Source organism: Camelus dromedarius, chromosome 7 (genome assembly GCF_036321535.1).
Source record: "Camelus dromedarius isolate mCamDro1 chromosome 7, mCamDro1.pat, whole genome shotgun sequence".
Classification (NCBI taxonomy): Eukaryota; Metazoa; Chordata; class Mammalia; order Artiodactyla; family Camelidae; genus Camelus; species Camelus dromedarius.
The window spans coordinates 51,543,025-51,569,714 of NC_087442.1; the positions used below are offsets into that span (position 1 = coordinate 51,543,025).

The 26,690-nt window shown below is 37.3% G+C and overlaps 1 protein-coding gene across 6 annotated transcripts in view; it reads left to right on the forward strand.

Moving 5' to 3' along the window:
- LOC105092905 (CDP-L-ribitol pyrophosphorylase A) overlaps positions 1-26,690 on the forward strand; it is a 50,611-nt gene that overhangs the window by 6,329 nt on the left and 17,592 nt on the right. For 3 of the 6 annotated variants that reach the window (XM_064487526.1, XM_064487523.1, XM_064487524.1), the window contains 4 exons: positions 13,074-13,241; positions 13,987-14,099; positions 16,244-16,383; positions 16,759-16,962. In XM_064487526.1, coding sequence (XP_064343596.1) covers positions 16,921-16,962 — 42 coding nt within the window. In that variant the 5' untranslated portion in view covers positions 13,074-13,241; positions 13,987-14,099; positions 16,244-16,383; positions 16,759-16,920. Of the gene's footprint in view, positions 1-13,073; positions 13,242-13,986; positions 14,100-16,243; positions 16,384-16,758; positions 16,968-19,387; positions 19,475-26,690 lie in introns of all 6 variants that reach the window. The other 3 variants (XR_010381664.1, XR_010381665.1, XM_064487525.1) reach the window with 3 other exon arrangements.

Below are 26,690 nucleotides of genomic sequence, written 5' to 3' on the forward strand. Positions count from 1 at the left end.
TGCTGACACATAAATGACTGAATTGGAGGGATTTCTTAGTCTGTCTGCTAATCAGTGGTGTGGATGTGTAACTGGATGCTGGTACTGCAGTGCAGTTGTAGGTGGAAGTCCAGGAGGTGATGAAAGACAATCTGTGGTAATAGAGTTGGAGGAACTCAGGGGATTGGATCAAGCAGGTACAGTCTCCCTGTTCCCTCTTTCTCATTTCTACAATCTAGAAAGTACAGGGCGATGCTTTCAAATTTAATTGATGGCCCAGTCTGGCATAAGTGATTCCACATGGTGGTTGACAAATGACTCTTGGGTTAGCCCCTCCTCTTATTCAAGAAATAGACAAATTAGCCGAATGTTCTCTTTTCTCAATAGAACTATCACTTGCACATCAATTTATCTATCTCAGATGAAATCTCTTGTCCTTGGTTTTGGGGGAAAGTGGAATATCATAAATAGAATTGTCTTATGTTCTCAGTCATTAGGTTGATGGATGGTTGAAGAAAAAGCAGAATTCTGGGTTTTTCAGAGGTATGCCTGTGCTTAGATCGCGTCATATGGTGACTCGCAGTGTAACTATACTAGTATCTCTTTACACAAGAAAAATTTCTTTTAAATAACAGTATCAATTTGGGGTTGCTCAAGGGATTTAATAGAAAGGCTTAGAACATGGCAGTGGTAATACGTACTCAGAAGGTCAAAAATTCTCAGCTAGAGAATGGTTCAGTATGCTCATTCATCACTGTCTACTTTTGCTCACGTAAAGCAAAGACATTCAACTAAGTGTAAGTTATACTACTGTGACAGCAAAATTAGGTTTTGGAAAAAAAATGTGTAGCAAATCCCAATTTACTACTGTCAGTTCACAGCATTGACTCTCATAATCTTTATTCTGTAGATATTTCTGATTGTGTTGTTCCCAAAACTTACGGGCAGAAATAACTCTAAGCAGTGTCAATATCTTTCATGTATATAACACATTTCTTCTAAAAATGGTAATGCATTATATAATTAGCTAGTTAATAATTTTATAGAAAAATCTTGATTAAAATATTCTCAATTTACCAGGAATCAAAGACAATTGAGAGGAAACAAAGCTAAGGTTTCTGTAATCTTTTGAGTAGACTAGATTGGAGAGATGGCTTTTACAACATTCTTGGGAAAATTCACAGTTGAGGATTTGTAGGCTGTGATCCTCAGATGAGGACAGCTGATACTCAAGCACATTACTGAAGCCAAGTGGTGGGATGATACGCTGCATCCAAGCTCTTCCCATGAGTGAATAGGCTTTAGCCTTTCTGGCCTGTTTTCTCAATGCTGGAGAAGACTTCGCTCATTCTTTGGAAGTTGAGTCCAAACGGAAACTCCACTAGATCTCCTGTCCTGCCTCTGTGTGGTCCTGGGTGACCCACTTTAGCTTGAAGGAGCTCTGGGAAATTTGATCTGTCTACTTCCAGTTTAAGGGCTACTCCTGGGTGGTCCTTAGCAGCTAAAAGAGTTTGGTTCTGGGACCATCATAAGATACTCAGAGAAGTCCAAGAATCTGGGCCTGGACAAGATCCAGTCTCTTAAGGATGGTGGTTACTCCTGAGAATTTCAGTACACAAATTGGCAGAACTAGAGAAATTCCGGGAGAAAGTACAGATAACACTGAACATACCTCATGAAATCTGCAGCTAATCTTGGTTAGCATCTTCCAAGGCCCAACTCAAGGCCCCATGTTCTCAGACTGAGCAATAACTAGGCATTAAGGCAGGTGGTCAGAACTTTCCAGGAATGGCCTTATGACTAGGAAGCCACACAGATACTTGCTTTCATCTAGCTAAGCCCAATGACTTCTTTAAATAATATCAATTCCTAATTATATACACACAAATACAGAAGAACTGAAGTGTGGCAAATATAAAAGTCATTTATATTTTACTACAAAAATAGTATGTAGTAGAAAGTGCGTGAGCTTTGGAGACAGCCAAACCTGAGTTCCAGTGCTCACTCCACCATTTACTGGCAGAGCGACTGGCTGAGAAACGTGGGGCATTATCCCAGGAGGTAGTACATGCAGAAAATATCAAGAATCACTCAAAAAGTGTTCAGATATATTTGTATGTGTCCATATTTTAAGAAAAGTAACAACATTTCAATTGCAAAAACCTATTTAAAATTGCAGACTGCCTTTGCTTTGTGTCCCCATAGCAATCATCACCATCTAACATATTTTATATATTTACCTTGCTTGGTCCCTGTTTCCCATCCGCACCTTACTCCCCAAAGTAAAATTTAATTGTTGTAGGAATTTATTGTCTGATCTGTTCCCCACTGCATCCTCAGGAACTGCAGTATGATCTGGCAGGTAGCGTTGGTTGGAAATTTCCTCATTGTGGCAGAAGTGGCCAGTGCCTGATGGGTCCTTTCTGTAGTGATGTTCTGCGAGTCAGTCCTTCCGGCCCGCTACTGCCGCCTTGCCAAAATTTGCTAAGCACTAATTAGATAACTTAATCCCCTTTCTGCTCAGAATTGCTTAAGTAAGGTCATTTTTCTGAGACTGAAACATTGTTATAATTTAGAAGAGGAATTGTTTAGACATAGCAGTTCTGTGAATTGACCCTATAAAGGCAGGGGATGGGGATTGCTTGTTTCTTCACTTCAGATCTAAAGAGAAAGGCTTTGAAGAGAACATTGAGAATCTAATGTAAGTCCATAGCAGACTGGGGAGATAGTAGCCTAATGTCTGACTTCAGCTTGTTAAATATAAAGATCACAAAATGAGTCACTGGCCAGCAACTGATAGGGAAGCCAAGGACAGAGAAGGGAGAGAGTAACTTTTGCCCTTAGAAATTATGAAAGCAAACACACCTGAATCACTCGACACATGTCACACCTGGGCCATGCAATGAGAAGGAGCCTGCATAAGATCATCTCAGGTCCTGCCAGGCTCAGGACTCTATGAAGGAGAAATGTGATCTCAACAGAGAGACACTGAAGAGGCCCAGACCTGAAGGATTCTCAATGAATATAGGAGGAGTAATCAACCAGCCAAAACAGAGCCTATTCCCTAGAGATGGAGGTTTCTGAAGAACCAAAGAAATAAACTCTTGAGGGTCAGCTTTTATGTCTGCAGGACTCCAGGATTACCACGCCAGCTCATAACAGTGCCAGTCCAACAAGAATTTTCTTGTTCTCTTTGCTTCCTTCCACTCCTGATCACTGCCAGCGAATAGTTGCCCTCACCCCTTTATTAAATAGAGTTCGTGCCATCTCACCTCTCTACCCCGCAATAGACCCTAACTGGGGGAGTGTGTTTCAATCACTGGATAGAGGTAGATCTTCTGACTGAGCTATATTTGAAGATTCAAGGTAACAATAGAATTTCTTACTATTCATAACTGACAAAAGTTTTATAATAATTTAGTTAGAAATATTCTATAAAAGTTTGCCATAAAATTATAACTATTTAGACGTTAGAGATCACATTTTCTATAACCACTGGACTAGACTGAAAGTCAAATGAAACATGAGGAGCAAGAATCCTGGTTAAGAGAACAGAAGGAGGGACGTGTGCAGGAATGAGAATGAGATATGAGACATAACTAGAGATGTGATTAAAATCATTTCTGCAGACAATTCTGTGGCAACAAATCTGAAAACATTAGACATAGATGACATATATGCTTCTCTAACAAAATTTAAGTTTCTAAAATTATCCCAAGAGAAGGTAGAAAACTTACAAAAGCCAATAATCAAAAAAGTGATTGGGAAGGTTAAAAATCTGCCATTAATAAAAACCACTGAGACCACAGATTTTCACAGCTGGACTGTATCAAAGTTTTATAAAAAATAGATAATTCCTGTGTTATTTAAGCTACTACAACTGATGGGAAAAATTTTTTAATATAAAACCTTATGAAGTGAGCATAAAAAACAAAAATGTAGCCCAACCTCCTGTGTAAATACAGATGCAAAGATCTTTGTAAAACAAGAAAGTTTTAATATCCGGAAACCTATCAGCATAATTATTTATATCAATCTATAAAAAATCAAAATCATATGGCACTATCAATACATTATGAAAAATATATAAATTAATAGGAATAAAATATGACAAAATAATTGACCTCAAACCAGAGCTAATTATCATTTTAAATTAGAAAATGCTCATTGCAATTAATATGAAAAATTACATGAAAATTTCTACTGCTGCCATTGCTTTGGAATGGTAAGTTAAAAAAATTAGTATAAACATTGGAAAATTAGACATATAGTATTGGCATTAGGAAAAAAAAACTCTTTGTCTATTAAACATAAGATAAGACACTATAAACCTCTTAGAAGTAAATACAGGCAAAACATTTTCTGACATAAACCTTAGCAATGTTCTCCTAGGGCAGTCTACCCAGGCAATAGAAATAAAGCAAAAACAAACAAATGGGACCTAATTAAACTTATTAGCTTTTGCACAGCAAAGGAAACCATAAGCAAAATAAAAAGACAACTTAGAGAGTGAGAGAAAATATTTGCAAAACATGAGACTGAAAAGGGCTTAATTTCCAGAATATATAAACAGCTCATACAACTTAATAACAAAAAACAAACAAACAATCCAATCCAAAAATGGGCAGAAGACCTAAACAAGCAATTCTCCAATGAAGACATACAAATGGCCAATAGGCACATGAAAAAATGCTCAGTATCGCTAATTATCAGAGAAATGCAAATCAAAACCACAATGAGGTATCACCTCACACCAGTCAGAATGGCCATCATCAAAAATACGAAAATATGTATGTTTATATGTGACTGAAACATTATGCTGCATGCCAGAAATTGCAACAAAAGTGTAAACTGACTATATACTTCAATAAAAAAAAATACTACATGCCTAGAAATACTATGATTCTAATTAAAATCTGAATGAATAGAAAAATGGATAAGGGAATTTAAGATAAAAGTGGATAAGTATGTGAAGATCAGGAGCTGTTGTCTACATTATCTATAAGCAAATGGCAGTAAAAATTGGAAGATATCTATTTACAATGAACATAATATTCTTACCGAAAAATTTAAAAAGAAAACACAGGCTGTGTGTAAAAATATCTATAAATCTTATTGAAGGACACAGAACAATATTTGACCTGTGGAAAAAGATGCTGTGTTCTCGGATGGGAAGAATTAATACAGTAAAAATGTCAGTTCTTCAAAATTATTCTGTAAATTTGAGGCACTAATAAAGAGAACTTCATCAAGGCTGATTTTAGAATTGGATACAATGACATAAAAGTTCACTTGGAAGAATGTATGTTTCAGAACAGCCAAGAAAAGCTTGATATAGGAGAATGAAAAGCTGCGAAATATGCTTTACATATTATTCATCAGACTATAAAATCCTTATAATCAAATCAATATGGTATTAGCCATATGGAATCATAAAACATAGAGAATCTAGAAAATGAATGACTGTATAAGAAAATTTCATATATGGTAACATTAGTATTTCTATTCAGTGGGAAAAGAATGACTTATTTAATAAGTGGGGATGACAATTATTTATCCAGGAGGAAATTCAGTTGAGTTCACTCTTACTATATGTGCTGTTCAATGCTGTAGCCACTAGCCACAAGTGCTATTTAAATTTAAATGAAAATTAATTTAAATGTAAAAATTTTGTTTCTCAGCTTCATTAGCCACATTTTAAATTATGGCTAGTGTTTAATGGGGAGTGCATATTATAGAAGGTTTCCATCTTTGTAAAATGTTTTACTGGAGAGCACTTATCTCTCTCTCTCCATATATGTAATATTTACAGGTATATATTACTATAAACATAAATCTAAAAATGAATATAAATATATATGTACATGTCTTTTTTTTTTTTTTTAGGGGTTTTATTTTTTTGGCTGAAAAGCTCCTTTATTTTACCTTCATTTTGGAAGGACATGTCCTCCATAGCTAGAATTCTAGGTGGAGGGTTTGTGTGTGTGTGTGTGTGTGTGTGTGTGTGTTTAATTGAAATATACATCTCTATTTAATTGTTTCCTACTGATTGAAAATTTAAAAATAAAATACTTAGAAGACCATCAAGGCTGCATATGCAATACAGGGATCGAGGGGGAACTTCATAACATTATCAGAAACCCAGAAAAAATTAAGAGATATGTTTGACATAAAAATTATAACTATTGTATATACAGTGATCCCAATATCAGTGTGCTTGGTTGAAAACAATGTATATTTTGGCTATATGTTCAGAAAAGCAGTTTGGAAAGGAAAATGCCCAAACCACAGTAAAGGACTACTTTTGGAAAGATACCACTGCTGCCTCTGTAGGACTTTGATTGCACAGCTCACTGTCTTGCCTTGATCATTTCCACCTCAAAGTTATGTGCAGGTGAATCTGATAGGAAGAGGCTGGGGTATATTCTTGTGCCCTAGCTGCAAGGGAACCTGGGAAAGAAAGTGAGCTTCTACTTTCTACTTTAGGGGACAGAACCCATAAGTGAAAAATTCTTCATATATAGAAAAAATGTTCAGCAGATCCTGGAACAGCCAGAAACATGACAAATATCCATTACATAAGTCAGCAGACAAATGATAGACTTGAGGGGAAAAACGAAAAGATTTGCAACCCAGATGATGATGAATGTTGAATGTCCGTAATATAGAAAGAGTCCTTACAAATTGTAAAGAAGACAAACTACCAATAGAAAACTACATCAAGGATATGAATAAGGCATTCACAAAAGAGTAAACTCAAATTTCCCGTACTTAGAGATGTCACTTTACCAGACATTTAAAATTTTAAAATTTCAGTAAGTCTACTGCTGGTGCGTATGACGGAAACGGTGTATTCTTTGCTACTGGAATTATGAATTATTCCCTCCTTTTTGAAAAACAATTTAACAGTGTTTCTAAAATTTGAAATAACCATAGCCTTAGAATTAACTCTGTTCCTCAGGGGTAAAATCACCACTATATAAAAACATACACACGAGGATGATTATTGTACTTTTTTTTGTAGAGGCAAGAATCTGAAAAAGTGAAAGGCTTCAATTGGAAAAAAAAATTATGATATACTCACACTGTGGGCTATTAAAAAGCAATTACAAACAGTACGTAAGACCTATGTCATTTGTCTTGGAGTGACTCTGACAATAAGTTGTTGAGTGAGAAAAGCAAGATACAGAGAAACCAATAGAACAACACACAACACACACTATAAGAAACTGAAGACAGAGTTTTTAACAAGAATCACAATGGGAGAGGGTGAATGAACGCAGGGGAAGAAGGGGAAGAGAGAAGGAGTAGGGAAGCAAACAGAAAAAAGAAAACAAGACTTGCAAATTAAAAACATACCCAAAATCTCATTTATGGGAAACTGCCTCCCTGAGTTATGTGTACCTGCCTCAAGAGAAACTAGAAAAGTTTAGTCTTGGTCTCTAGGAATACCTAAAGTATATTCTTAGGTAAAAAATTATTTTACAGAGTAATATGTAGAGAATGATTGCATTAAAAAACAAAGGGGTGTGTGTGTCTGTGTGTACATATTTCTACCACCAAGATGATATGCATCTGTTTATTTTTTTAAATATATTTTGATTGAAGTATAGTCAGTTTACAATATTGTGTCAGTTTCTGGTGTACAGCACAATACTTCAGTCATATAGGAACATGCATATATTTGTTTTCATATTCTTTTTCACCATAAGTTACTGCAAGATACTGAATATATTTATTCTGCTTTCCTCAGAGAGAGTAGAATTAGAAAGCAAAAGGTGGTTTTACTTATTAAACTCATGCTAATTAATTTCAAAATTTAAAAAGTATAGAAAGAGAAATTAAAATATATGTTAACATTCTAGAATGTATTGTAAAGGCAATAAGCTGTATTATAATTCAGAGAATAACTGGGGACCATCCATTGAGAGAGGGCGTTGGGGACACTGAGGAGAGGTCCGAGCTGAGACCTGAAGGACGACAGTACGCTTTACTGTGAAGAGCCAGACAAAGACTGTTCTTAGCTGAGTCCACGGGCCCAATAGCTCCTTTGAAGGGCAGAAAGGAAGCCAGGCTACCTGCAGCATCAGGAGTGAATGGATTGGTTGTGTGAATTAAGGTCAGAGAGGCAGGGACTTGCAGACCACTGCTAATAAAAGTTTGAGCTGGACCACTTCCAGTCAGCAAACAAGATAAGCGCTTAAATTTTTAAAACCTTTGTAGCAGCTTCACATTGCTGAGACTCCAGCACTGGATCAGTGGTCCATGTGCAGTAGGCCCACATGTCAGTCCAAGGTGAAACATAAATAAACAAAAGCATAAACTGAAACCCATCCCCGCCACAGGTTGGTAGAGAAGCACTGTTACAAGCCCTGGAGAGTATTTCCTTGCTATTCTTAAAGTGGTAGGAAGCCATTGAAATGTTTTAAGAAGAAATGAGTCTTTATATATTTTAAAAAAGAATTCTTTAGTTTAAAACTAGAGTTATTCCAGCTTTCATTGTGCAGAATGGATTGGAAAGGACCAAGGGTTAAATAGGGAGTAGTCAGAGGACTGTTGGGGTGATGCTGGTAGGAGATGGTGATGACTTAGACCAGGTGGTGGTGGCTGGACTGGAGGATGGAAAAGGAAGGGTCATGAGGAACCATCGATGATGTTTTGTTTCCTTTCCTTTCCTTTCTTTTCTTTTCCTTTCCTCCTTTTCCCCCTCCTTTTCTCTTTTTTCCCTTTTTTTGACATAAGAACTGGTATATTATGACATCTGTAGAGATAAGGGATAATGAGTGAAGGAAAAAACTGAAGGCAAAAATTAAGAGTTCTGTCTCGGACAAATTTAAGTTTGAAATGTATCTTACAAACCAAAATGGAAATAAAGCCCATCAGAAAGGTCTGGGCTAGAGGTGTAATTTTGGGAGTTATTAGCATATAGATATAGTGTGAACAACCATCCTGGTTTGCCCAGGACTGTCCCTATTTTAGCACTGAAAGTTCTAAGACTTGAGAATCCTCTTAGTTCTTGGCAAACCGGGAGAGTTGTTCACCCTCTGCAGATGATATTTACGCCATGGGATTGGATAAGAGGAACCAAAGAGATCACACAAGGATTGAATCAAGCAAATACTGAGAGGAAAAAGAATCTTGGAAGGGATAGCCAGTGGGGTAGGTAAGGTCAAGACAGAAAATTGTCAAACATTGGGAAACTAAGCAGAGAGAATGTCAATCACAGAATGTTGGTGAATGTCAAATAAGAAGAGCACAGAACAGCAGATTTGGTGAGATTATGGCCATAAGTGACCGTAAGAAGAAAAGACTCTTGAGTTTGTTGGGAAGAAACCCCTACAAAATCATATGTTGAGGAGTGAATGGTAGGAAATACGATCAGTATTAAAACAATCATTCTAGCAGCTTTGAGATGGAGAGCAGAGAAACGAGCAGTAGTATGAAGAGACTAGAGAGAATGTAAAAAAGATTATTTATGTTTTTGTTTGGGGAAGTGAAGCTACTACTGGAACTACTGCATGAGGACAGTGGGTTTACCAGGCAGTGTTAAATCCCTGTGTGAAAAATTTAGCAGAAATTTAAAGTGGTTTTAGCTTCCTAGTTGTTTATCTACAGTTACATTTAGCTTCTCAGATGTTGGCATGAAAAAAGTTTTAAAATGGTTTCAGCCAATGTTCGAGTTTTTCCAGGGAAGATGCTAGAGAAGAAAAGGATGCAAGGTAAAATAATAAAAATGGAATTATTTCTGTTAGGAAACATGGACTAAAAGCCAGGTTAAAAGGGGAACAGGAAACAGAAGTAGGTTGAAAGAGAGAGAAAAGTGAAGTCAGTGGTTTAGATGTCTGACTGAAGTTGAAGAATCCTTGCAAAATGAGTAGCTGAGAATGTAGGTGGAAAGAACAGCAGGTGCCACGCCAGAGAAAGGAGGGGCTGATTTTAAGATTTCAGGTTTGGTGAGTTTCTGCGGACGAAGTCAGTGTCACTGGATGGGAGAGAGTGGAGGAACAGGTGATTGGAGGAGAGGAAGGGAAGGATATGAGGGGCAGGCTAAATGGTTCATCCGTATGAATTCTGGAGTTGTCAAGAACGATGGCATGACTTGGGATGGAGAAGAAGAGAATGAATCAAGAGGAGATTTAAGGGAGTGATTGGGTCAAAATATGAGACTAAGGAGGAGACATGGTGGGTGGTTTAATCTGATGGTGCAAGCTTCAAATGGGAGGGAGTGATACACACCCATCTCCTTAACCTTCTGGAGTAAAGTGATGCTGGAAACTTAAGTGATTTGCCCAAGGTCACAGTAAGCTGCAGCCTGACTCTAGACCTTCCTGTGGTAGATGGTGCACTATAACGGAAAAAAAAAAAAAAAAAACCACTGCATCAGACACGGAAAATGCTATACCAAGACTTAAGTTAAGAAGTTAAATACAATAGAGAAGAGTTTGAAGTGATAGGGGAATCTCAGGATAACATACTGTTAGGACTGGCTACATAATTTTCAGGGCCAAGCGTAAAACGGAAATGCAGGACAACATGTTCAAGAATCACTGAGGATTTCAAGATGGAAAGAAGAGCACTACATCAAAAGTGGGCCCGTCTAAGTGTGGTGTCCTGCATAACTGCACAGGTAGCAAGCCCATGAAGCTGGCCCAACCTGTGCTGGGGTTTCCAAGGCCTAGGAGAAAGATTCGGAAAAGAGCAGCATTTGGTCAGATGAAGAGATACACTGTATTTCTTTGTTTGAAACTGCTATGTGCTAGCCACTGTTTAAATGCTTGGCCAGTATTATCATTTACTCCTCCTAACGTGAGGTAGGTATTATTTCCCCATTTTACAGATGAGGAACCTAAAATGCTGGAAACTTGAGTGATTTGCCCAAGGTCACAGTAAGTTGCAGCCTGATTCTAGACAGGTTACGTTGCCTGTCAGCAGTCCTCATGTTAATTGATGGCTTGGGAGCCTCAGATTTAGTGTTGACCAAAGTAAACAGAAGTGTGAGATGTGATAGAATTAGACTTCATGAAGTCCCTAGAAGAAGAAGAAGAATCAGCTGCCAAGGTATAGTTTTATATTCATTTTTTATTTCAGCTTTATTGAAGTACAGTTGACATAAAATTATGAGATACTTTAAGTGTACATCATGATGATATACCTAGACACTGTGAAAAGATTCCCCCCCACTAGTTAGCACATTCATTCCCTCACATATTTATATTTTTTGTTTTTCTATGGTGAAAACACTAAAGTTCTACTCTTAGCAAATCTGTTACACAATGTGGTGTTATCAAATATAGTTATGTATTTTATGTTAGATCATGACTGCATATATCCAAAGAAAATTAGAACAGGATATCCAAGAGAGATCTGCACCCCCATGTTTATTACAGCATGATTTGCAATAGCCAAGATAAAGAAACAATCTAAGTGTCAGACAGACAATGGCTGAATTAATAAGGAAGACATGCTATATATCTTAAGTATATATATGAATGTATATATAAAATGGAACATTATTCAGCCATGAGAAGGAAGGAAACCCTCCTATTTGTGACAGCATGGATGGACCTTATGGTATTAGGCTAGGTTTAACAGCCAGACAGAGAGAGGCAAATACTGCATGGTATGACATGTATATGGAATCTTTAAAAAAAAAAAAAAAAAAGTTAAACTCATGCAAACAGAGGCGTAAAGGGTTAGCCAAGGGCTGGAGGATGGGGGCAATAGGGAGAGGCTGGTAAAAGAGTATAAATTTGCAGCGATAAGATGACTAAGTCTGAAGATCTAATATGAAACATGGTGACTGCAGTTAACACTGTCCGAACAGTTTGGAATACGTAACATAAAAGTATTCCCAGTCATCTCTCATGTGCTCTTTTCTAAAGAGGAAAGAGACTTCATTTTTTAGGAAGGTTCTGGGTGTGGATTTTTGCCATGTTGATGCATGTAGTGGATAAAGTATGGGCCTCGGGGCATGAGATGATTTATTTCCCATAGCTAATCCTAGAAATCCACATTTCAAAAAAAGTGTTACAATCAGGAATAATTTGACTAAATTATTTGATGAAAGGTGAAGAAAATTGGGTAAATAAAATCATTACCGATGGAGATACCACAAAAAGAAGTCTTCATATATGGATGAATTTTTACACATTAAAAAACTCTCTACGTCCCTTGAAAAAATTTGTGATCTAATTTCTTAGCACTCTGTTTTGCTTTGGCTCTATACATAAGAACTCAGTGATCTTACCATGTACTACCTGGTTTGTATGCTGAATTGGTTATCTTATTTATGACTGAATCTCAGCTTATTCTTTGTCTCCAGATACTTTCACACTGCTGTGTGTGTGAGGGACTGGGGGTAAAAAAGATGCAATTAATTTCAGTTGAAGTGATTATTTACCAATGCTTTTTAAAAAAGACACAGCTGGTTGCATGATTTATTAGCCTATGTAATCTTTGTGCTTATTGAAATATGAATTGATTAATGTTCTCTGTCTAAACTCTGCTTTTGTTTTAGTGGACTAGTAATAAATAAGAGTTTTGGTCAGTTTGATGTAATCCAAAGTAGAAAACAAAGAGCAACTAATGAGTAAGCCTCCCGATCTCTTTCAGGCATGCCCTGGGGTAAACCATTTCCTTTCCAGCTTTGCATTCTGGATGACTGTATCTGTTAGCATAGTTGTGTATGTGACACCTTGTAATGGCACAGCCAGATTACAAATGGAGGAAGTACATTCAGCCTCTTTCCATTTTCGGCATTACGGAAAAAAGGAATCTTCAATTAATTATACTTCTTAGTTAATGGTTACTCTGTAGATAACACATTTTCAAAGAATTTGAATATAATAAGATACACAGTAGCGCTACTATATAAGCTTTATCTTTTATTATTTTGCTATCCACCTTATGGAACTTTTAAATTTTATTTTAACTAATAGAGTATATTTTAGTTGGTATTATGGACTGAACTATGTCTCTTTTCAAAATTCATATGTTGGAGTCCTAAGCCCCATTGTGACTGTATTTGGAGACTGGGCCTTTAAAGAGGTAATTAGGTTAAGTAAGGTCATAATGGCGGGGTCCTAATCCAATAGGACGATTTCCTTATGTGAAGAGGAAGAGATTACAGGGATGCACATGCACAGAGGAAAGGCCACGTGAGAACATAGCAAGAAGGTGGCCACGAGCAAGCCACACAGAGAGGCCTCGGGAGACATGAACTCTGCCAGCACCTTGATCTCGGACTTCCAGCCTCCAGAACTGTAAGAAAGTTAATTAATGCTATTTAAGCAACCTGTCTGCATGTTATGGCAGCCCTAGCAAAGTAATATAGTTGGAAACTGTTGTATCTTTTTAAATTTGTGGCTAAAAATAATTCGCATCCATCTGTCTTTTAGAAGTACCAGCATACATGACTGTAAAAGAAAAAATTCAGTTTGGATGACATTAGAGGCCTTTTCCTTTCTCTGAGTTAAACATTATTTTTATTAGAGCAGTAAAGATTTTCACCTTCACAAATAATTTAATCTTATCATAAATGCTCATGATAAAATATTTAGAAAATATAGGACATAAGAAAAAGCGTAATTTCTAATCCTATTGAGAATATTTTGATATAAGTATATGAACATAGCCAGAAATAAAAAGTGAAATGATTAACTATACACACTAATTTATTTCTTGGATTTCAAATTTAATATATGAATATTATTGTGTTAAATATATTTCGTATGTACATACACACATTTTGAAAACTATGTCTTCAAATTCTATTGCATTATTTTAGCATAATTAAACCAATCTACTATTGCTGAATAGATTTTCAAAGTATCTCAGTGAAAAACATGATAAATATGATAAATTCTCCATGACAGGAAATTCCAAAAATTAACATCTACATATTTTCAGCTGTCACTCTTCTAAAGCCTTCTCTTCTACCTTCTAAAGGAGAAGGATACTTTATTGTCTAAGCAGTTTCAGGCATGGGGTTTTGCTGTGTTGATCCAGGAAATGGATGAATTAGAGCTCTGTGTAAGTCTAAGACGCTGTATTAATTCATGTGAGGAAGACACATGCAAGAAAAGAAAAAAAAACCTGAGCTGAAAAGATGGAGAAAAGAGGTGAGTGAGAAGAAACGGTCAGAGCTCAATTGTAGAAAAAGTTTTGGAGAGTTTTAGTAGAGAATCAGAGACACTGGGAGCAGCCACCAAACTGTAATGAGGAGGATTTTAGAGAGAGAAATGGGAGACGAGGACTTTGGGGAGTGTAGAATTTTGTACTGTGTAGCATGACTAAAATTGCCCATTCAAAAGTACTTCTGAGAAATATTAACATTTTCATTTTTAAGTGTTTTTTGAATATTGGATGATGGTCCCTTTAAAATAAAAAACCCCACAGTGATAAAAAGAACTACCACTTCATTTGTAGCATATACACAACCGGGATGCATTTATTTGCAGCTTAATTCTTCAGTACACCCATAATTTATGAATAACATACTTGATAAAAAAGGATGTGCAAAATTTAAAGGTTTTCATCTATATTTTCAGAAATTATCTTTCTATATCTTTTAACACTATTTCAAAGTACTTATTTCTTGTTTTCTTACCATTTCTTCAACTTTGCCAATCAGATCAACAATGACACCAAATTGTTATTTTAACTTGCATTTTTATTAAATGTGGATATTTTCTCATATTACCTCTTTCTCTGTCTCACACACACACACACACACACACACGTATTATTACCTTTCTCTCTCTCGTAAATGGCTGGTCTATACATTTTATTTTTTATTAAAGATTGAATAATATCTAATGAAATGTATAGTTTCCAACATTGGCTTTAAAAGGTTTATAGCACAGTATTTTCACGTAAGTGAAATGCAAAGCCTGTATGTTACATAAACAAATTCTAGGTTCAGATAACAGTGCAATTGTAATGTTCTCTAAAACTACTAAATATTGTAGTTAGAGTGTTCAGGAAATAGTGTTGTTCTTAATTACCATTCTTTCCCAGTTGGAAGGGTTGACTTTCAGATTCAATCTTCTTAAGCATAATCTTGAAAAAAACTTTTTTAGATAGATGTTGTCTGACAGATTCTAAAACTCTAGTTTCAGAGAAAATTGATGATTAGACAAGCTCATTTATATTTTTACTTTTTATCTCTTCTGTAGTTTCAGATTTAAAATTCCCTACCTCCAGTTCACGTCTTAAGCTTTCTCCTACGCTCTTGGTCCCATTACCTTTTCTGTGTCTTATTTCAAGTAGTAAAATCTATCGGCTAACTCAAGACAAAACTTGGGCATCGTATTTGACACCAGCTTTTCCTCTACCTTTCCCACAAGAAACCCTATCCATTTTATTTCCTAAATATATTCAATATATTTATTTTCCCTGCTTACGGCAAGTAGTGCTCAGCATAGGCCCTTATTAGCTCATCATGATGTTCTGTCTCATAACATTTTAAAATGTACCTTCATCATCTAATAGATTCCAGACGCTATAGTCTGGCATGTAAAGCCCTCCTTGATCAGCCCTACCTTCTCTTCTAGTCTCTTCTTCTTTCTCTCCATCTCTAGCATTTTGTATTGAGTTATTTGTTGTTCCCTAAAATTCAGCGTATTTTGTCTCTCTTCTTTTCAGAAAGTGTTTCCTTGTAAGAGTCCATGTCATTCCGTTTTCTTTGATTTCCTAAATTTTGCTTTTCTTTCAAGAGTTAATTTACCTTCTTCTTGAGGGCTTACCTGATATGGGTCAGGATGGAGAATGAATGAGAGGGGGGGAAAAAGAATCTTCTCTTATATTTGAGAGATTATGTGTCTCTGAACCCTAGATCCCTTGCATGCAGGGACTGTGGCTTATTAATATTCTATCCCAGTGCCTGGCACCTAGTAGGTACTTAAGACATGTTTGAATGAGTTAATGAAGAACACAAATCTAGGTCACTGACTCTTAAGGAACATCTCAACAATCTAATGGAAAGAACAGAACCTGTGTGGAGTAGGAATCCAAATCAATCAACACAGGTAATACAAACTAAATTTTAGATGAGTCAGAACCAGAAACAACTCCCCCTTTGTGAGTATAAATTTAGTTATATCTAAGAGAGTTTCAGATCACATCTGGTACTTAATTTTGGATCTTGACAAAATGACAAAGGAGTGGCATTGGTGATAAACTGCAAAACAAAACTCTTCATCCTATTGTTGTTGTTACAGGTCATTTACTTCCTTGTCTCCTTTCTGTTTTTAAATGCTTACAGGTAGCAAGAGGAAGAACAATGAGCACAATCTCTCAATGTCATAACTGGACATAAGGTTGACCATGTGAACCCCAAGTATAATTACCTACAGGGGACTCAGTGCCGTGAACCGGCCCTGACAGCTTTGGCAAACAGTTGTGGTAAGATGTACTTGCACATATATAACCACTGTGGTAAGCCTCTAGGCTGGGAGAAACTGGACAAGGGTTTGATGTTTAAGTTAATATGCATTGTGAATAAATATCCAACGGTGAGGTTAGTATTGTGCCAAAAATCAGGAATCTGTCTGAACTATTGAACATGACATTCATTCTCTAACTGCTGAGTGAGGGAAGATGGAAAGGTGTATTTTTGCTGAACTGAGCCTATCACTTTGAAATTTAGCCCCAATCACCCATTGCACTGAGAGGGGAATGCTGGAATTTTACAAAGCACATTCCTAAAAGTAAAGCAAATGTAGTTTGTAATGTTCAGAAGCCAGAGAATTTGACCAGTGCCCTCGTTTGTTTTTCAAGTTTTGCTTGAACTGGCTTATGGATTTATCTACCACGCATGGCACATGGATATTTTTGTCACTGGATATTTTACAACAGCTGTGATCCTGATGGGGGTTTAGTTAACCAAAGGCCCCTCTGCATGCAAGCGGTCACCAGGCATCTAATGGGCTGAGAGCTGAAATGACAATAAAGCGAGCAGAACCATGCAGCTGTGGACCAAATGTAAGGTAATAACCAGCACTTGGCCATTACGGGGTTAACTGCTGGTGTTCTGGCGAGTGTAAAAAATTGTTGAGGTCCTTCTCAAACACACAGCCAAAATCTGAACATTTCCATTGGGTCCAAGTTAAAAATGCCTCTGTTTCCTTTTAAACTGGCAATTATTTTCAGGACACCAATCTTATTGTCGTGTCTAACATATAGATTATTATAATTACAATTTTTTGGATAATTATGTCATACTTTTCCAACATACTCTTAATCCAAATAAGAGATCCTTGCAGAATATCAGCTTCTTAGTCTCTGGGGTTTCAGCCACTAGTGCCTGTGCCTTTATAATTTCCAGACTTGTTGCATTTACTCAGGGAAGAATTTTACCTACATTTGCTGAGTTAAAGAGCCATCCATTCTGTTGTTTTAAACAAATGAAACTGTATCACTGCAGTGTCAGTCCAAACATGTGTAATTAACAAGGAAAATATGTCTGAGCCGTATTGGTCAAGATAGATGACTTCCTTGCATGACTTATAAACATTTAGAGGCATAAAGCCAGGATGTCAAAACCAAGTTGTATACCGCAAAGGTTTATCTGGGAGGACTTTGAAATTACAAAGGAAAACGAAAGACAAAATCAGCCTGCCATACTTTCTTAACAAGGCGAGCAGCTTTCTGCTATCTATATAAAAATAAGCCTTCTGTCCTCCTTTTCGACATGTGTTACTCACACTGCAAAGGTCAAAACAGACATCTTCTTCTGGAAATGTTCATCAAACAATATAATGGTATATGTCAGAGCTTTCCAATTATTCTGGCTGGATATAGGTCTCTAATCTCCTTTTTAATTTTTTGCAGTAACTGTGCACAGAATTCTCTTTGGAATTTGATCAGTGGCCTAGGCTCTAAAAGAGTTCTAACTCTGTCCCATATGTGTTAGTTTCTGAGTGCACTGAGAGCTACCAGCTCTGACCTTTATCTACAGTTGTTTTCCTAGATAATGATCCAATAATACTGTCAGCAGGAGGTAGACTTTTAGGAACAAAGACAACTTACCTACAGGTGCTCTGTTCCTTTGCTGGATAAAATGAACTCATTCTGAGTATACCTGAAGAATCTTATTGTCTTCAAGTATACCCCAATCCAGTTTTTATGTCATCACTGGCATCAGTTAGAAATTAGATGTGCCAAGAAGCTCTGAGAAAAAATCTTACTTGTGACTTGTGTATCACATCCAAGGAAGTTTAGTTCCCGAAGCATCATAAGTTAACTTGGGATAAGGAAAATCCAGTTCGACTACAGCCCTGTACAGCAAGACCTCCCATTCCAGAAGGTATAATGAATTGTCAGTGCAGAACTTGGTAGACTGACTTAGAATAACATCTTTGTAAATTCTTCCTCTGAGAATGGTCCTTTGGTTTCATTCTTGTGCTGCACCAACAAGCTTCTGACCACCTGGTTCATGACAGCTTGCTGTTAATGAAATAAACTCACATATATTCTAATAGTAGAGGTCTTAAGATGTGTAATTCATTCTTTAATTATCAAGAACCTTGGCTCTGAGTGGTGTTTATAAACATGATGGGGAGTGGGGGGCGGTGAGGGAGGGAGAGAGGGAAGGGGGGAAGAGAGAGAGATTATCTAGGAATATTTTGCTCTACTGTTTCACAAGGGAAAATTAATTGTCCTAAGTCGTCCTCTCTTAAGGTTGCATGAAGCATGGTGCTCATAAAATAAGACTGCTGCCTCCTGCAGAGGTCAGTTTTACTGTGGGTTGCAGGAAAGTTGTAGATTGATTTTTGCTATCTGTCAAGGAAAAGGGGTTAATGTTCTGCCGACTGTATATACACATGGTCAGGGAGGGCCAAGCACACTGAAAGCAATGAAAGCAGAAAGGTATCTCCATCACTCCATCTTTCTTGGCATTATTAGTCCCATGTCAGCATTCTGAAGAACCATCCCTTCCCCTTTTCCCTTCTATTCCACACCTCTGATAAGATTCGACAAGACTGGCAGGATAGAGATGAGTAACTCATGGGAAAGGGACACATTCCTTTCTGTCTTCGCCCTGATGGGTTCCTCAATAAGAATCAAGGATGGACACCTCTGTTCCAGGCCCCGTTCCTCAGTTACATCTAAGGGAAAGCCTTTATGTAGGATGCTGGTTGCTGTCCCATACATGAGAATGGACTAGTGTCCCTAGAGTATTAGGGTCCAGTGACCCAGCCCCAGTAACTGGTAGCTTCACCCTGGCTATTTAAGCTTAGTTCAACTCTGGATACTGTAACTTGGCAGTACTCACTTTCATCGGGATGGATTAAAGACCTCACAGAAGAGGGGGAAAGTATCAGGCATCCTTAGAAAAGGAAAGCGAAGAAAAGGTAGTAGGTGCTGCAACCTTGTAGCCATAAACCCAATTGTATTTTATTTTTAGGACACGGCCTGATGACATGAAAGGGACTGCCAACAAATCAGTAAATACAGACCAAGAGATTTATTCTTGGTTTTAGAAGCTGAAGAGGTAAGGTAGTAAATTACTGTAAGATACATTCTCAGCCAGGGCTAACCTGGGGTGTGTTATATAAGCATGGTGTAACCCATGGGCACGTGGTCACATATGCATATATCAGGGAATGAATCTGTCATCCTGCATATATTCAATCTCTTGTGAAATACTGGGCACTGGCAGTTGGTAGCGGCAGCAACCACAGCATATGCTATAAGCATTTCAGCTATTAAAGTGTCTGACACTTGGCAGGTACATTCAAGAATGACAGCTCTTGGCAAGTTCATCTTCTCTTTGCACACAAATAGTAAGGAGAAAGGAATATTTTCGGTCTGGCAGAAATAAGCAACAGGTGCTGAAGGGCTTGTGATGTAGTTTAATAGCAGGGAGTGTGTTAAACAGTGTGAAATAAGCAAACATAATTATAACACAGGATGAAAATGATGGCTCCTAGTTAATTCTGGTCTAGACTAGTTCAAAGACCCTGGGCCAGTACACCTTAGGAGGGATTATACTCTTTAAAAGTAACAGAATGCAGAAAATATTTAACAGTGTACCCTTCATGTAGTAAAAATCTTCCAGGGATCCTAAATTTTAAGGGCTGTTTTTTCAGGTGTGGAGCTTTAGGGGCTATCCCATGTGTTCAGGGCTGTGTAGCCTCCAATGCGTCCTTATCTAGACTCTATCTGGCCTTTCTTGAGTCTAAAGGAGCTGAATCCAGTAAGTATTTTATCTTCACCTTGTATTCATTCTGGCTTTTGAAAGTGATTATTTAGTGCATCAAGGCTGCTATTCACCAAGCATTTTAGATACTAATGTCAAGGGCAGTTATTCCTGAGTGACTCCTGTTCTGGAAGCTGTCAATGAAGATGGTATGCCCTAAAGTTCATACATAATTGTATCCCTGCTGTGTATTTTGTGTCTAGTGCTTTGTTTGCAAGATAACTAAGAATGCAATAGAGCAATATGGATAATAGTAGCAAAACTGACTAAAATATTTAGTTTCTGGAGTCAGATTTGCCAAATTCAGAACTGTTTCTAAATCATGCATCTATGGCTTTGACTTGATTAATTAAATTCCCCAAGCCTACTTATTTTTCCAAAAAGTGAAGATGATAAAAGCATTTACTTCACAGGCTGTTTCAGGAATTGAATTAAATAATTCATGTATTTACCCTAGTAAAATATCACATTGTGATTATCTGAATATGTTAGTTACTTTTGTTTATGTTTTGTAGAGTAGATTCCTTTGAAAATAACACAGTGGGAACAGGGGTTGGTGAGAAAGATCATTTGATATTCAGACTTCTCTAGATGCAATTTCTAGGGTAAACTTTCCTCCTTTGTCATGATCTGGGGCTTTGTTACTCCACGTGTGGTCCGTGGACCAGCGGCATCAGCATGGCCTGGGAGCTTATGAGAAATGCAGAATCTCAGGTGCATTCCCTTCTGATTTTAAAATTGAAATAATATCTATGTGAGGTATTGTGGGAGAAATGTAAGAGAAGTATGGATTATTGCTTCATTCCATAAATTACTTTTTTAAATCTTAAATCACTGATGTTTAATTCTGCCTTGAAGCAAAAGTTCAGTTTAAAAAATTTCAAGACAAATTTTGATCATACTTAATAGAAGGCAAATATATTTGAATAAATTTGAATTGATTAATTAATTTAAATTAACCATTTAAAAGATTAGGTAAGTATTTCCCCTCAAAAAGATGATTCCAAAGTTCTAAATTTACGTATTTTTTTCCTCTTTTAAACAACACTTTAGAGTTACATACAGCCTTTGTCTTACGTTTCACACTATTATGATTTCAATTAACAGGGATATTTTCCATACTGATTTTTTTTTCACTTACAATTTGAGCACTATCTCATAACAAAGACAGCTTGAGAATGCGTGTTAACAAATTCAAACCCTACAAATGAATTTCACAGCCCTCCGCACTGCTCATTCTCACCTCATGAATCCGAAAGTGTCTATGAATTTGAAAGATTGCTGCTGGTGGATGATCTCATCTTCCATACTTCCATCAGCTCTGGTTACGTTTTTCTCCTGTAAATGGCTCCCTCTACTTGGAGCAACAGCGCCAAACTTTCTGGACAGGCATGAATTACTGCTCTGTCTCCCTTCCTCTTTCTCTTCATTTACATTTCACACTACAGGACAAACTGAAACATTGAGTAATGGACGGCGCTAAGGGACGGTGACTATTTACTGTGTGTTTTTCATGCTTGGGGCATTTTCTATGTCTCAAATACTGAATTGTATGATACTAGAGATCAAACGGAAGGACTTTAACATTTTCATTTGTAGGAGGGAAGCTTTAGTTTTATAAAGGCAGCTGCAAATTAGACTTTATTTGCTAACTGAAAGGAATGGTTGCAATACATAGCCAGGCAAAATATGAAAAATACAGGAAGGTCAAAGTAGTAAAGTATACACTTCCTCTTACATACAGCATTGAATCATTCACTGAGCTGACATTCCTGCTGTAAACTCAGTTTCATAAAAAATTTTTTTTCCATGTAAGGAAAAAGACGACTGTGTCATGCCAGCCGTAATACCTAACCCGTCCTAATGGGAAGGGCAACAGAGCAAATACCTTTCTTTCTCCTACTTGGCTCATTTTTAATTTATAGGCTTTAAAACTATTTATCAACTAACTTCCTCCCTCCCTTCCTTCCTTCCTCTTTTGTCCCCAAATAATCTAAAAATTTCTCCCCAGGGGAATACCGCTTTTCTCCTCACTGTTCATGTGGTACACACAAATTCTTTATTTTTACCCTAAAGATAGAGGCCTTCTTACTCTCTGTAACAAACTGGATGCCAATTTAAAAAAAAAATCAAAACAACTAATAGTGAGAAACTCTAGAATTTCTCTCACAGGTTTTTTTTTTCCCCTCAGATTAAGGCTTGATGTTATATTGAAACCGAAATGTGCAAGTTAAAAGAAGGAAGGAAATGACTGTTTATTGAGGGTCTACTATGTGCCAGAAATTTTCTGTGCATGAGTTCTTTCAGTCCTCCTCACAGCCCTGTGTGAGAGCTGTGATTCTCTCTAATTTGCAGTGTGACAGCTGAAATCCAGACATTCAGTAGCTTGCCCAGCGTCACATAGCTACTAAGTCTGTTGACTACGAAGTGTTGAGTCTTTCCTACTTTACTTTACATCAGCGTCCTCTTAATTTGCAAATGAGACCCATGAGGTGCAAAGAGGCTAAGGGACTTAAATTGGTGTCTGAGTTGGAATTGGATAATAGGTCCTCTGACTCAGTTCGTCCCACTATGCCATTGGGAATACAAAGATGGAGGGGGGAAAAGAAAACCTGTGAAATTGGCCCTAAGATTAAAATCACATTTAAAAAATCTGCGAAAAAAAATTTACCATGTTTATTTTTTTGAGGAATGGAATCTATTAAGATATTTCCTGTCTGTTACTGAAAAGAAAATCTCATGTGATTCCAGTGCCATGGGTTGATCAGACCCCAGAGATGATGACTGTTATTTCTAAGGAATTTTGTATATGGTTGCAGGCAACATAACTTTCTCTGTCTCCAGGGAACTGGAGCAAAGGTCAGATATGCTGGGCCTAACTCCAAATCTATAGAATGAATTTTCTACTTTCCAGCTATTAAGGCAGACTCTTCTCATAAATTTGTGCAACTGTTCGAAGAGTGAGACTTACCTTATTCCTATTTCTCTCCCTACCTCCTTTCTCCCAATTTCAGACATGAAACACAGTACGGACTCATATTACAATGAATATTTGTGCATATTTATGTTAGCCCTGTTTTCCTCCCACCGGAGCTTACACAGAACAAAATCTCCAAACTCTAAATTGATAGAAATGTTGTGCATGGCTGTTATGGTATTTATGGGTGAAAATACAAGATTTGGTAGGTGAGAGTTAGATTGGGGGAAAGGACTGAAAAGAAAGTAAACTTCACTGTTTCTTATACCCATTGATTTTGAAGTTGTTAAAAAAAAAAAAAAGAAAGAAAGAAAAGAAAACCAAAAACAACACAGCAAAATGTGAACATCTCTTTCGGCCCCTGAAAACCTGCCTTACAGGTGTGTAGAAAGTGGGCGATACATCCTTTACTCAGGCCAGCCTGGTCCTCAGATATACTTTGTTCTTTTCCTTCTCTGAGCTTCTTTGTAAGCTGTTCCCTCTCACATAACTGTCCTCTCTCCTTCCCCTTCTACCAGTTTCTACACACCTGTCAACGCTGGGTTGAGATGCTGCCTACTTCATGGGGCCCTCTCATGTGCCGAGCGTCAGGAAGTCTCTTCCGTGTGCGATTGTAGCAGCTGGAAACAGACCTCAGTAGCACTTACCACTCATGTACTAAACTTGGAATACTTTTATATCACCAGATCTCTACGATAGGGTAACGAATTATTTCTATACATCAAGGAGTACAATCCTCATTTTATTCATTTTATTTTTTCACTTGGCTTCTAGGGCATCATGCTTTCTCAGTTTTCTTCCTCCCTCATTGGCCATTTCCTCTTGGTGTCTGTCTGTCTGTCTCTCCTTCTCTCCCTCTCTTGGTTTGGGCTCATCATCTGGACTCTTAACTATGTATTTTGAACTTGGTCGATATCTACTCACTCCCAAGATGATCTCAAATATCATTTAAATGCTGATGACTCCCAAATATCCATGTCAAGCCTGGCTCTCTACCTCACCATCAGATGGTTATCCCCACCCGCATGCTGAATCATCTTCACTTGCCTTTTCACTTGGCCTCTTAATGAAATGTGTCCAAAAAAGAAACCCCAATTTCCCCCCACAAAATCTGCTTTCCCTCCTAGCTTCCCCTCTCTAGTCAATGGCAACCAATATTTTAGAAGCATCATTGATTGATCTCTTTCTCTTAATTCATTCAATACAGTCTTTCAACAGATCTCACTGGTTCTGTCTTCAAAATATATTCAGAATCTGAACACTTCTCATCATTTCGTATCTATGACCCCAATCCAAGTCAAAAGTATCTCTTATGTTGGGTGACTCAATGGCTTGCTAACTGGTTTCTCTATTTCTGTACTCCCATCCCATGGTGTGTGTGTGTGTGTACATATATATACAGAGTACATATATATGTATATGTGTATATATATATGTAGACAGAGAGAGAGAGAGAGAGAGCAACCATACTGATTCAGGTATTATTAAAACTTAGATAATGTCTTCTGTTATTCATCCCTCCAAAAGCTCCCATTTCACTCATGGTAAAAACCAAAGTCCTTATAATGGCTTACAAGCCCTGTATAATTGGCTCCCTGTTACATCGATGAACTTATACTGTGCTATTTCCCAACCCAGGCATTCAGTTATAGCATCACTGGGTGTTTTTCTTTACTTCAGGAGTGTTCAGTGTTCCTGTACTTCAAGGGCTTTATAGCTCCCTCTGCTGGGATAGGTCTTCCCCAAAGACCTACATTGCTTGCACTCTCATTGTTTTTTTTTCAGTCTTCAGATTTCCCCATTATACTCTTATTTTCCCCAATACTAAGTTCCCTGGCCATCCTAGTTAAAATTAAACCTACCCTCAGCACTCTTTAGCCCCATTCCTTCCCTGCTTGATATTGGTGTTTGTTTCCTCTGTTGTCATAGCCCATCTTTTAGATTGTACAAGAAAGCCTGACCCAGAGTGGGTGCTCAATCAACATTTTCAGATTTGTTGAATCCCATTGTGCCTTCCTTGCACATAGTAGGTACTCACTATGTTTTTAGTCAACAATGTGAAGCTCCAAATTATATTTTACACCAGAATAGGGAACACAGGTTTTTTTTTCCATTTCATGAATTCTCACAGTTAACAAGAATTGAAAGCAGTTGTATATCAGAAACAGGTGTGTTTCATCTGTGTATAGTAAAACATTAGGTTTCAAAGAATGGAAAAATTTGGTCGTTCACAGCAGAAGGAACCCTTGAACCAACAACAGGGACCCTGAGCCAATGGCTATGTTAAGAGAATATAGACAGTGCCACATAACTAGGAAAATGCTCTAAGGGCACCTTTGATCACGTTTAATTAAAGAAATTATAAAATGCACTTTTCACTTAAGTCTCCTTGCCACAACCACAGTTTGGCAATTTTTTTTAACCATAGGAGCCAGAAAAAGATAAAATATGGTGGCTTTCTATTCTAAACCTCATAAATAATTTTATACCTCCCAAATGAAACAGTTAACAATAAGACTTTTTTTGAGTCAACAGAAGGGAATTGTAAGAGCCATTCATACCATAACAGATGTTCTGTCTTGCTTCAGCTTTATTCTTCGTTTTTTCCTTTACCTTTTCCTCTCATTGAGGATCCTATGACATAGTTTCATCTCAAAGACATGGAATCCTTCGCCGACTTAAGAGCAACTGCACAGAGCAATCTATCATGGATTTTGTGACCGTCACACAACATGCACATGTTCCCTGGGACCAGGATATTTTTGCCCTTGAAATGGCCCAGTACAGGATCATCATCCTTGCCCAGAAATAATGGTAGAATTGAAGTAGATACCACCCAAATTGGAAGAGTCAGTCAATTCTAATCCAATAAAAAAGCCATTGGCAATTCTCAGAGGTCACAGACTGTAGGATCTAGACATACGAATTCTCATCTTCACTTGTCAGAACACTGTTCTGCAAAAAAGTTCCAGATACAATTTTGAACTAACCAAGCAATTTTCAGCACCTTCAATGTAAGCACATAAAGGATTTATTGACAAAAGTATCCTGTGTATTTTTTTTAAAGCATTAGATTGACAAAAATACCCCAGATATTTGAGCATAGGCTTCTTTGTCCCTTTTCCTTAACCCTGCCAGACCCCCCTAAGATATATGCCAAAGAGGAGCTCGCGTCGTCCTGTGTCCATGATGAATGATTTGGGAACAGTCCAGACAGTAAGGGAGGGATTTAGCCCAGTTTCCTTGAGTCTAGCCCCATTTATTTATGAGAAGGTTGTGAGAGATTTGCAGAGAAAGTAAAATATTCCATAGTGTGGCTTTTTATTCAGATCTGTGCTTAGGAATAATCATTGCTGTCCCCGCTTTAATTTTCAAAAGGAAAGAAAAAAAAAACACTACTGCAACCCATGTAGTGAACAGAAAAAAAAAAAAGCAATAAAGGAAAAACCAGGAGTTGTGTAGTTTAGTACTTTCTTTCTAGCTTCTCATTTTATCATTACACCCCTTGCTCAAAAAACTTTACTTTTCTTT